Genomic DNA, 12,801 nt, shown 5'->3' with positions numbered 1-12,801 from the left:
AACTACACTAATGTGCTTCAGGGAAGGAAATTTGACATCCTCACCTCATGTGGTCCATATTTGACTCCAGGTCCACCAATGTGGCTGAATCATAACAGTCTCCAGAGTTCAGGCAGACTTTGAGATTGGTAAACAAATTCTGACATTTCCATCCACACCACATGAAAGAGTATTTTTTTTGCAAAAACTGCTCAATAATCCAAATAGGCTAAATATGCTAGACAATTTACAATTAAAATCAATGCAAAACTGCTTATGTAAAAAGGTACTAAAAATTTCTGCAATATCATCTCTTTTAAAAAGAGAACTGATGTATGCCACAAAACTAATAATTTAACTCTCAATACTTAAACACAAATTGATCCTTTAATTGCACCTGTATCCCACCATGGGTCAGGCAATAATGAAGGAATTACAATTCAAGTTCAGGAAATAAATAGTAAACTCAAATGAGTGCTATTTTTCTCAAAGTATCTTCTATCTTAAGTTTTTTTGAACTCTCACAGAAGTACTTGAGACATTCTTATTTCTTCAAGCCAATATAAATGAAGACTTAGTTAGTAGTTTGGGTATAATACAATTTTGTAAAGATTCCCTGCTAATCTCAGTTTACTTTCAGTGGCTCTCACCAGCAGCATCAAGGCCAAGACCAACAACCAGTTGTTCTGCAGCTGAAATCACCTCTTTATGGCGAGCTGAACAGTTTAAAGCAAGCTGATCTTGCAGCGGATGTAAATACCATTGTAATATGGCATTGACTCATTCAGCTTTGCCGGTGCCTCAGTGATTATACTGGAATAGTGCAAGCTCTGTGTATTTTAGACCTCACAAAGCTTTTAATACATACTTATTGGCAAGTTTCCTGAAGATGACAAACCCCTTGCTTAATGACCATTTCCAAGTACTTTTATCTACTAGATTGTATTTGTAGGGAAGGGTGCTCTTCACCCACAGATTATTTCACACTTTGAACAAGAGTAGTTTAATTATCCCTACAACGTATTTAACTATGAAATAATGTTATGGCAATAGCCGGCAGTGCCCTATCACAAGCACGCATCTCAACCTGCAATCGCACCACTGAAGATTGCACACCCAAGAAACAATTCTTACCGTCAGAGTATTCACATCAACTCTGTTGAGCAATAGTTTATGGCCCCCGTTTTTCTGCTCATTCATCACATTTCCACAAGACCTCGCAACAGCTGTAATTGACATGCACCCAGGAAACTACACCAGTATCACACATGCCCCCAACAGGACACCAGGTACCTAAACTTCCAGCAATCCAGATAAAAGATCCTAGAGGAGCTCCTCTAGTATCTTTGATCCAGAGGGTGATCTGGACAACTCAGCATCCTCCAACGCACCAGCCTGTTCAGGGTTACAGCCCTTTGCTGCAGCCAAGAATAAAGGATGGGGGGCAAAGTGATTCCCCGCCACTAAAATTACAATAAATGTTGGCATCAACACCACTCGGACATCCTGACCACAAATTAACTGTTGAAAGCCATTCATGTGCTGGTTGTTATTCATCAATAACGTGAAGTGGGGGGGTGAATCTGGCACCACAGGCGAAGCGATGGCACGGTTGCCCCGGGGGGAGGATAGAGGGGGGGGGGGGGGGGAGGGGGGGGGGGGGGGGGGGGGTATAGGCCGCACTGGGTGAGCTAACGTTGCCCGAACGGTGGCAAGGAAGACTCGGCCAGGGGAGAATGGGGATCTACCCGGCCGGCCCGAAGCTGGGCGGAGCCCGGCAGGAAACAGCGAGGCCTCCGGGCAGCTAGGGCCTGAAGGCGGGTACCGAGCCGGGGGAGACAGGCAGGTTTGAGAAACGCCACACCGACCTGTGGAAGCCGGATCCGGACACACGGAGAAAGGTGTTGGAGCCGGGCAGGAGGAAGGCGGTGTCCTGGGCAAAGCGATCCCCGGGAGGCCGTGCCGGAAGTGGGCGGCGGCGGCGGAGTGGGAGGGACCGACGCAGGCACCGGACAAGACCAAGCAACGGCGCTGGAGCTCTGCTCTAAGATCTTTGCTGGAGCTCACTCACTCGCCCGCCGCTATGCGCTTCCCTTCGTCTCCAGCAGCATTCTCGCACCCCCAACAGCGAGCTATCGCTACCAGTAACCTATCCCTATTCCAGCAGTGATCCTCCGCCTCCAGAAGACGGCTTTTGCCACCAGCAACTTGCCGCCGCCACACTAACTCCAACCAGCTTGCATGTATCGCCAACAACTATCCTCGCCTCCAATAACCGGTATGCCGTCCTGGCTGGTTTCCTTACATATCCTGGCTGCCTGTACCATCCGACCCACTCTTGCAACTTACAGCAGCTATTCTATACCTTCAGCAACAACCCCTCCCCCTCTTTTACTGCAACACCACCATCTCCAGCAGTCTTCTTAACATTTCCAGCTACCCTGCATCTCCAGCAGCCACTTGGCTCCTCGAGCAGTCTTTCATCACCAGCATACTTGCACCCGCAATTGACTTCCTGCGCATCCAGCAGCCCTCTTATCCACTGACTGTGTCAAAATTCACGCATTCTGTATGTTCTTTCCCTCAAACAGTGTTCAGCACCACAGCCTATTTCGTTTTTTAACTCATATGGGGGAGACATTGGGCGGCCCAAGATAAAAATCCAACAAAAGTGCTATCCTTAAAAAGAAAAATCAAAATAGCCAAGAAAACGTAAGATGGATTATCTTATTTGCATCTCTAGTCATCAGGTCTTCAACTAGGGAGGAGGAATCTTTCCACAGATTTGTGAATCTGAAATTCTCTACTCCAGAGAGCTGTGGAGGCAGTCACTTTAAGTGAATATATTTAAGACCAAGAAATACATGTTTAGTCTACAGTTGAGTGAATGGTTAAAGGGTATTGCCTAGAAAGTGGAACTGAAGCCATACAGTAATCTAAAGTCTCAAGAGGACAAACTCTTGTTCCGGTTTCTTATGTTCTTAGGCAATGCTACTAAAGTTGATGTCCGTAAGTCATAAGAGCCAAATTAGGCCATTCAACCCATCAAGTCTACTCGGATATTCAATCATGACTGATCTATCTTTTCCTCTCAACCCCATTTACCTGCCTTCTCCCCGTAACCTCCGACACCCTTACTAATCAAAAAGCTGTCCATCTCTGCTTTAATAATGCCCAATGACTTGGCCTCCACAGCCATCTGTGGCAATGAATTCCACAGATTTGACACATGCTCAGTAAAGAAATTCATCCTCATCTCCTTTCTAAATGTACATGCTTTTATTCCAAACCCAAGAACACTAACGTTATTGAGCACAGAACAGAAATCAACATTGAAGATGAGTTTCAATTGTGGGCATCTTCATGGTTTGTACTGATATAGGCTCCACACTCCAATGCCATAGTAGGCTATGAGTGTTGATGCCAGCACTCTGGTTCAGTCATCTAAGGTATCCGTTCAGTTGATACTTTAGATGAAGAAGTAGTTGCCAATCCTGGCATTACTTGTAAACAGTGTTAGAGTGTTGCCTCACAAATAAACCATTACACCGATGATTTTAGCTTGACATGCTTTACTTGAATTTGTAGCATCATATTGATTTTCAATTTGTATTTCATTTGTGGAATGCCTTTGGGTGAAACATAGCAAGCCACAATGGCATGCACAGCAGTGAGGATTTATCACTGGCCATCAAGTTTAGTCATATCAATGTGTAATAGCAGTGAGACTGGTTGTATTGGAAGCCTCAGCATGTATGGCTGAGCCCAAGGACCAAACAGCTCCTACATTGCAAAAATAAGTGCAAGCATCTGAAGGAGGCTGAACAAGAAGATGGTCATGAAATGCAAATGTAAGAAAGAAATACTCTTGATTGGGCCAGAATAATATGGCACCATGACAATTTTTATGATACCACGCAAATGAGAAATCTTGTTAAAGATGTTATGCAGAAATTGAAAGTTGTTTATAATCAAAATTATAGTTAGAAATGTCCCAACTTTCAGACAAAGAACCAGAAGACTATTAGAAAATATACCATTTGGCTAAAGAACTAAGCCTTGCATTGCAATCTTGGTATCTTTTGGGTTCGTGTCTTACAGCATATGTTTTTGTGAAGACTGCCAGATGAATAATTCAGTCAAAGCTGTTGATTATGCAAACATCTACATTCAAATGTACATGTAGAATTTCTGAGTTAACCAAAATAGCAACAAAGAATGAGAGAAATTCAAAAACTACACCTAACTGATATAACTGTGATCTTTGTTACAGAGTTGCAGCAATGTCCAAGGCTATGAAATATAACCAAGTGTTTCAGATCACATTTCAATAGTCTGCAGATCCAATACTTAAGACAAGCTACAAAATAATTTTCAGTAGCATTTTGAAAAGACAGATGAACTTCAGTCAATGTGACAATTGAATTGTAAAATATCTGTGCAGTAATGGCAGTAAAAATGTGTATATTCCTTCAGAGATGAAATGAGAACACAGAATACTAGAAATACTCAGAAAATCAGCAGCATCCGTAGTGAGAGAAATAGTTAATATTTCAGATGGAAGACTCTTCTACAGAATCCCTGGACAATTGAACTAAAACAGAAAACATTGTAAAACTGTCAGCAGATCAGGCAGCAGCTGTGGAAAGAGAGGGAGAGAGAGAGAGTTAACATTTCAGAACAAAGTCCTTTCTGATGTCACAGCCTGAAATATTAATTTCTTTCCACGGAAAATGTCTGGCTTGCTGAGTCTCTCTGAGTTCATTTTTATTTCGGTATTCCTTGTAAATACCATTTAGTGGATGCATAGAAAATAGGTGCAGGAGTAGGCCATTCGGCCCTTCGAGCCTGCACCGCCATTCAATATGACCATGGCTGATCATCCAACTCAGTATCCTGTACCTGCCTTCTCTCCATACCCCCGATCCCTTTAGCCACAAGGGCCACATCTAACTCCCTCTTAAATATAGCCAATGAACTGGCCTCAACTACCTTCTGCGGGAGAGAATTCCACAGATTCACCAAGTCCGAGATCCAGTTCCATTGGAATTCGGTCACGATCCAGTTTTTAATATTGATTTTGCTAACTTCAAGTAACCCTTGCCTTCCCTATCTCTCCGCCCCTCCACCACCGTAGTCATTGTATTCGTTTCACTGTCGTTCTAAACTGTTTCACTGCCTGTATAACTCGTTATCACTTTGCCCTCAGCCAACAATGGGCCATTGGGGGCTCCACCTTTCCTTGCTCATCGTTTCGTTTTGCATGTATTTCATTCATTTGTTCTATATCTCTCTGTATCACCTATCTCCGTTTTGCTTTCCCCCTGACTCAGTCTGAAGAAAGGTCTCGATCCGAAACCTTTTTTCCAGAGATGTTGCCTGACCCGCTGAGTTACTCCAGCATTTTGTGTCTAGTAACAGAATCCAGTCTGTGTTCAAGTGGCATTGGAATCAGTAATAAAAAGGAACTGTCTGCAGATGCTGGTTGTTGCCAAAGATAGACACAAAATGCTGGAGTAACTCACTCACAGGTAACGTTTCTGGAGAAAATGGATAAGTGGCATTTCGGGTCGGGACCCTTGTTTAGTGCCGCATTTTGTTTGTGTCTAACCATCGGAATCCAGTCGGCGGTTCGGTTCCAGTGGAAGTCAGTCCGTGTTTTATGTTGCGCATGTTTGAGGTCCAGGGAGCCGGGCTGGCCGTGGTGCGCAGGCGCGTTGTTCTGGGAGACGGCGGGCAGTCATGGCGGAACACGGGGCCCATCTGACAGCCGAGCTGTCGGCGAGTGCCGGCAGACTCTCCATCTTCGAGGTCGTGGCCCAGGACACCTTGATGTCAGCGGTCAGGCCGGCGATGCATCACTTGTGCAAGGTGAGGAAATAGAAATAGTCTGAAGAACGGTCTCGACCCGAAACGTCACCCATTCTTTCTACCCAGAGATGCTGCCTGTTCCGCTGAGCTACAGCGTTTTACATAGAAACATAGAAATTAGGTGCAGGAGTAGGCCATTCGGCCCTTCGAGCCTGCACCGCCATTCAATATGATCATGGCTGATCATCCAACTCAGTATCCCGTACCTGCCTTCTCTCCATACCCCCTGATCCCCTTGGCCACAAGGGCCACATCTAACTCCCTCTTAAATATAGCCAATGAACTGGCCTCAACTACCCTCTGTGGCAGAGAGTTCCAGAGATTCACCACTCTATGTGTGAAAAAAGTTCTCCTCATCTCGGTTCTAAAGGATGTCCCCCTTATCCTTAAGCTGTGACCCCTTGTCCTGGACTTCCCCAACATCGGGAACAATCTTCCTGCATCTAGCCTGTCCAACCCCTTAAGAGTTTTGTAAGTTTCTATAAGATCCCCTCTCAATCTCCTAAATTCTAGAGAGTAGAATTTGTGTCTATCATAGAATTTGTGTCTATCATATGTGAGGAAATAGGATGTCACCCCTCACCTAAAAACTATGCCCTCAAGTATTTAGTATTTCCATCCTGGAATATAGATAGTGCAGATGGTCAGAACCTATCGATGCCTCATAATTTGGGCAGAGATGTCTGCGGTGTCAGTAGGGGTATGGGGATAGGAGGCAGGGGACGGGCTGTACAAGCCCCCATTTCAGGGCACCATAATGTTTGGGACACATGGCTTCACAGGTGTTTGTAATTGCTCAGGTGTGTTTAAATGCCTCCTTAATGCAGGTATAAGAGAGCTCTCAGCACCTAGTCTTTCCAACACCTTTGGAAACTTTTATTGCTGTTTTTCAACATGAGGACCAAAGTTGTGCCAATGAAAGTCAAATAAACCATTATGAGACTGAGACACAAGAATAAAACTGTTAGAGACATCAGCCAAACCTTAGGTTTACCAAAATCAACTGTTTGGAACATAATTAAGAAGAAAGAGACCACTGGTGAGCTTACTAATCGCAAAGGGACTGGCAGGCCAAGGAAGACCTCCACAGCTGATGGCAGAATAATTCTCTCTATAATAAAGAAAAATCCCCGATCAACAGATCAGAAACACCCTTCAGGAGTCGGGTGTGGATTTGTCATTGATCATTGTCTGCAGAAGACTTCATGAACAGAAATACAGAGGCTACACTGCAAGATACAAACCACTGGTCAGCTGCAAAAATAGGATGGCCAGGTTACAGTTTGCCAAGAAGTACTTAAAAAAAGCAACCATAGTTCTGGAAAAAGGTCTTGTGGACAGATGAGATGAAGATTAACTTATAACAGAGTGATGGCAAGAGCAAAGTATGGAGAAGAGAAGGAACTGCCCAAGATCCAAAACATACCATCTCATCTGTGAAACACGGTGGTGGGGGTGTTATGGCCTGGGCATGTGTGGCTGCTGAAGGTACTGGCTCACTTATCTTCATTGATGGTACAACTGCTGACGGTAGTAACATAATGAATTCTGAAGTGTACAGACACATCCTATCTGCTCAAGTTCAAACTAATGCCTCAAAACTCATTGGCCGGCGGCTCATTCTACAGTAAGACAATGATCCCAAACATACTTCTAAAGCAACAAAGGAGTTTTTCAAAGCTAAAAAATGGTCAATTCTTGAGTGGCCAAGTCAATCACCTGATCTGAACCCAATTTAGCATGTGTTTTATATGCTGAAGAGAAAACTGACCAGCCCCCAAAACAAGCATAAACTAAAGATGACTGCAATACAGGCTTGGCAGTGCATCACCAGAGAAGACACCCAGCAACTGGTGATGTTAGGGAAGTCCAGGACAAGGGGTCACAGCTTAAGGATAAGGGGGAAATCCTTTAAAACCGAGATGAGAAGAACTTTTTTCACACAGAGAGTGGTGAATCTCTGGAACTCTCTGCCACAGAGGGTAGTTGAGGCCAGTTCATTGGCTATATTTAAGAGGGAGTTAGATGTGGCCCTTGTGGCTAAGGGGATCAGGGGGTATGGAGAGGAGGCAAGTACAGGATACTGAGTTGGATGATCAGTCATGATCATATTGAATGGCGGTGCAGGCTCGAAGGGCCGAATGGCCTACTCCTGCACCTAATTTCTATGTTTCTATGAATCGCCAACTTCAAGCAGTCATTGCATGCAAAGGATATACAACAAAATACTAAACATGACTACTTTCATTTACTTGACATTGCTGCATTCCAAACATTATGATGCCCTGAAATGGGGGGGACTATGTATAAACATTGCTGTAATTTCTACATGGTGGAACCAAAATGTCTAAAAATGGCCTTTATTAAAATCTGATAATGTGCACTTTAACCACATGTGATTTTATTTTCTATTACAAATCTCAAATTGTGGAGTACAGAGGTAAATAAATAAATGATGGGTCTTTGTCCCAAACATTATGGATGGCACTGTATTTCTGATTTTATCCAAGAATCATGTGGTTTGATCCAGCTGATCTGATGATACTGTCTTGTTCTTTCAGGTACTTGTGGAATCCAACCCTACTCGCTATGGGTTTCTATGGCGATGGTTTGATGAATTCTATGCTGTGATGGACTTCCTGCTACAGCATCACTATTTGGCACGAACTAGTGCCTCCTTCTCTGAAAACTTTTATGGTTTGAAAAGAATTCCAGTGGGTCCACGGATATTGACACTGGCGAGCTATGGGCTCCCGAGAGCCCAGCATTGGAGATCGCTGTTGATGATAATTGCTATTCCATATGTAAAAGTCAAACTAGACAGACTGTTTGCTAGACTGAGAGAGGAGGATGACTATGCTATACATCTACCAGAATCTTCCTGGAAGCGCATGTACAAGGCTTTCCTTGCAGCCTATCCTTTTATGAACATGAGCTGGGAGGGGTGGTTCCTCACCTATCGGCTCTTGTACATTTTTGGAAAAACACCACATCATTCGCCACTACTGCGAGCAGCTGGGGTCTGCTTGGGAAACCTTACCCCTGCAGATTTGCAGAGCTTTGAACAAAGATCTACTTCCAGAAGCAGATCTCCGACCAGTACAAGGTAAGGAATAGCTTTGAGAAACTACTGTATTGGTTATTTTTGGCATGTTTACCAAGATATAATGGAAAAGCTTTGAGGCTTATCCCATCAAATCATACTGTACATGAATACAATCAAGTCATAAATGAATACAACAGGTAGTGGAAAGTGAACAATACCAGTGGAGAATATGGTATTAGAGCTAGGGAGAAACTGCAGTTTAAAAAAAAAGTGTAGGGGCCATAATGAGAGATCAGAACAAAACCCTTATCTTATGAGAGGACCGTTCAGTAGTTTGATGTCTTTAATTTTGTATCTTCTGCTTCATGAGTGAAGGGAGAAGAGGGAATGACCAGGCTGTTAATGGTTCTTGATTATGTTGGCTGTTCTCCATGAGGTAGATGAAATCGTGGGTGGGATGGGGTTGGGGCGGGGGTGGGGAGGGTGGTGCTGAATTGAAAAGCAAAACAAATGCAGATGCCGCAAGTCTGAAGTAAATGTGGAGAATGAAGAAATACTCAGCAAGTCAAGCAGCATCTGTAGAGGGAGAACTGAGTTGATGTTTTAAATTGATGACTTTGGTAAATGATGAAAAGTGATTAATATGAAACATGAAAGTAGACAAAAAATGTTGGAGAAACTCAGCAGGTGAGGCAGCATCTATGGAGAAAAGGAGTAGGCGACGTTTTGGGATGAGACCCTGCTTCAGACTGATGTTGGGGGGGGTGGTGGGAAAAAGAAAGGAAGAAGTAGAGACAGTTGGCTATGTGTGTCCGCCTCTTCCTTTCTTCCCCCCCTCACATCAGTCCGAAGTAGGGTCTCGACCCGAAACATCGCCTACTCCTTTTCTCCATAAATGCTGCCTCACCCGCTGAGTTTCTCCAGCATCTTTTGTCTATTTTCGATTTTTTCCAGCATCTGCAGTTCCTTCTTAAATATGGAACATTAACTCACCACAAATGCTTCCTGATCTGCTAAATATATGTCGTGAAAGAGGTTACTGATAAGAAGTACATTTTTGTTTTTGGAAATGCCTTGAGTTGAGGTGATTTAAGTTTAATAAATAAATTACATACATCTCTCTGGATTTTCGACATTGAAGTATTCCAATACCATAGAACATGGAACAGTACAGCACCGGAACAGGCTCTTCGGCCCTCAAAGTCTATGCCGAACATGATGCCAAGACCAATTCTTAGATTCTTAAATGCCACTATTATATCTGCCTCGACCACCACACCCTGCAGCACGTTCCTGGCACTCGCCATCTTCCATATATGAAACAAACCTCCTATAAACATTGCCCCTCTCATCTTAAAACTGTGTCCTCTGGTAGTTAGTATTTCTCTCCTGGAATATAGGGTAGATAGTCAGAAGCTATCTATGCCTCTCATCATTTCATATACTTCAATCAGATCTCACCACAATCGCTGGGGTTTCAGAGTAAACAATCCAAAACCAGAACTACTTGCAATACTATTAATGTGGCCTAACCAAAGTCCAATTAAGTTCCATCATGACTTCCTGACACTTAAACTCAATGCCCTGACCAGATATAGATATAGATATGCCATTTATTGTCACTATACATGTACAGTGAAACTGAAAGCTGCTCGTACTCAGTGCATACATACAATTTAGCACAAAAAACAAGAAACAGAAAAAACAAAAAACAGAAGGGAGATGGGGGGGGGCAATAGGTGCACAAATTCTGCGGCGCTACATACATATATACAGATGGAAGTCCGTGTTGGGCGGTGTAGTCAGTGCATGTGTGAATTTGAATTTATAGTAGTTATAATTCTCGGAAAGCAACTATGACCAATGAAGGCAAGCATATCATCTGCCTTCTGCACCACTCTATTTACTTATGTTGCTACTTTCAGGGATTTATGGACTTAATCCCCAAGAGCATAACCATTCCGGTTTCCCCAATACAGGAATGATGTGGACAATTTTGAAAGGGTGCAGAAGATGTTTACCAAGATGCTGGCAGGATAAGGAGAAGCTTGACACACCTGCATATTCTTTTCTGGAGTGTCGGAGGCTGATGGGAGACCTGATAATAATAATAATAATAATAAATACTTTATTGATCCCCTCAGGGAAATTCAGATGTCCAGAAGCCCCCAACCAACAAACCCACAGATTCAAAACGAACGCAGACAGAAAATACATAGAATACACTGTGGACATTACCTGAGAGCAATAAATACTTATAAAGACCAATAATTAACAATTAAAAATTAAAAATTGCAAAAATGCATCCCCCTACTGCCTAGCATAGAAGTATATAAAATTATGGGAGGCATAGATAAGGTAGATGGTCAAAATCTTTATCCTAGTGTGGAAATGTCAAAGTATAGAGGGCACATGTTTATGGTCAGAAGAGGGAAAATTTAAAGGAGATGTGTGGGTCAAGTTTTTTTACACGAAGATTGATAGGTGTCTGGACGAGGTTGCCAGCAGATGTGGTGGATGGAGAAAAAAAAAAGCAGCATTCAAGAGGCTTTCAGCGAGGCACATGAATACGGAAGGAATAGAGGGCTATGGATCATGTGCAGGTAGAAGGAATTAGTTAATTTAGCACCATGTTCAGCACATACATTGTTGGTTGATGTCCATTAAAACAATTACTTAATCAATACATGACATTAGGAAATCATATTTCTGTTAGATTACAGATTACTGTGACTTCAGGGCATTGTGGATTGGTTCAAGAACGCCTCTAAGTTTTGTGTATGCATTCTGACCTTTCTTGCTCTCTCTTCCTCTTGTAGTGTGGTTGGAAAGATAACCTCTTTCTTTGCCAATGCACTGGGTGGTGCAGCTGTCTCCCTTTCAACCGGTGTATCAGTGGGCATCTTCTTCTTGCAGTTTCTTGAATGGTGGTACTCGTCTGAAAACCAGGACACAATTAAATCCCTCTCCTCCCTCCCGACTCCTCCCCCACCAGTACACTTAGATAAATCGACGAATGATGCTTTGCCGAGGCTGAAGACTGTATGTCCTTTGTGCAACAAGATCCGGACTAACGACACGGCTTTGGCAACCTCTGGGTATGTCTACTGTTACCGATGTGCTTATAACTATGTAAAGCATCACCAGCGATGTCCTGTTACAGGCTACCCTTCTGAACTGCAGCATCTTGTTAAGCTCTACTCTCCAGAAGCATGAAGACAAGAGATGCATCCATCAAAACTGTGGCTCACTGGAAACGTGCTTTCTAAATGCACCCAAATAACTGTCTGACTCAATGAATTGGTGTTTTATTTTGTAATTTATAATATATTCAGAAAAACAAGGGAACAAACCAGTTGATTCAAAAGTTTTTATATATGTGTATACTGCTCACAAATTTACATAGCAGGAATTGCTCTTAAAAATGTAAGATTTTGTTTCATATTAAACCAAACTCATAAATTATGGCATTAACATTTGGAGTCTTCCAAAATGTAAATACAGGTACTTCATTACCTCATATTTTGAAGGGGGTGCCTTCCTACAAATCACTTTGGATTACCAAATGCCATCTTGGGAATCATTATTTTGATAGATAGAGAGAGACAGAGAGAGAGAGAGAGAGAGAGAGAGAGAGAGAGAGGGTGACAGACAGACAGAGAGAGAGAGAGAGAGAGAGAGAGAGATACCTTGCTGTGACTTGTTGTGCAAATCTGATGGTTTCATGAAGGTACCTTGTGTTCTCTATCTTACTATCATCCTCCTTTCCTGAAGTATCTGTTGACAGCAGTAGAAGGGATGCAGGAAAGTTCTTCCAGCAAGCTTACTAGGTAGCCAAAAGTGTGTACCTGATAATTTGAAAGTGGTAGTGAAGCCATGTCCCATGGCCTGCAGGAAGGATACCA

The 12,801-nt window shown here is 43.0% G+C and overlaps 2 protein-coding genes across 4 annotated transcripts in view; one reads left to right on the top strand and one right to left on the bottom strand.

Annotated features, from left to right (window-relative positions):
* Window positions 1-1,987, bottom strand: part of ap2b1 (adaptor related protein complex 2 subunit beta 1) — a 173,546-nt gene extending 171,559 nt beyond the window's left edge. For 2 of the 3 annotated variants that reach the window (XR_008725710.1, XM_055657871.1), the window contains exon 1: window positions 1,848-1,987. The gene's annotated coding sequence lies outside the window, so the exon portion shown is untranslated. Of the gene's footprint in view, window positions 1-1,113; window positions 1,549-1,847 lie in introns of those variants that run through there. The other variant, XM_055657872.1, reaches the window with a different exon arrangement.
* Window positions 1,988-2,073: 86 nt separating this feature from the next.
* Window positions 2,074-12,414, top strand: pex12 (peroxisomal biogenesis factor 12). Its single transcript, XM_055657873.1, has 4 exons — window positions 2,074-2,257; window positions 5,666-5,850; window positions 8,412-8,956; window positions 11,716-12,414. Exons 1-4 carry the CDS (start codon window positions 2,221-2,223, stop codon window positions 12,110-12,112), a joined length of 1,164 nt encoding a protein of 387 aa, XP_055513848.1. The 5' UTR covers window positions 2,074-2,220; the 3' UTR covers window positions 12,113-12,414.
* Window positions 12,415-12,801: the final 387 nt, after the last annotated feature.

This window comes from Leucoraja erinacea, chromosome 28 (genome assembly GCF_028641065.1).
Source record: "Leucoraja erinacea ecotype New England chromosome 28, Leri_hhj_1, whole genome shotgun sequence".
Lineage (NCBI taxonomy): Eukaryota > Metazoa > Chordata > Chondrichthyes > Rajiformes > Rajidae > Leucoraja > Leucoraja erinaceus.
Note: the sequence above shows the minus strand (reverse complement) of the source record. Positions and strands in the feature narration are given on the sequence as shown.

Bases quoted from the DNA above. Each gene is read 5' to 3' on its own strand.
- pex12 (XM_055657873.1), top strand. From the start codon at position 2,221: ATGTATCGCCAACAACTATCCTCGCCTCCAATAACCG. The intron at 2,258-5,665 runs GTATGCCGTCCT...TTTGAGGTCCAG, and splicing joins ATCCTCGCCTCCAATAACCG to GGAGCCGGGCTGGCCGTGGT. The intron at 5,851-8,411 runs GTGAGGAAATAG...TTGTTCTTTCAG, and splicing joins CGATGCATCACTTGTGCAAG to GTACTTGTGGAATCCAACCC.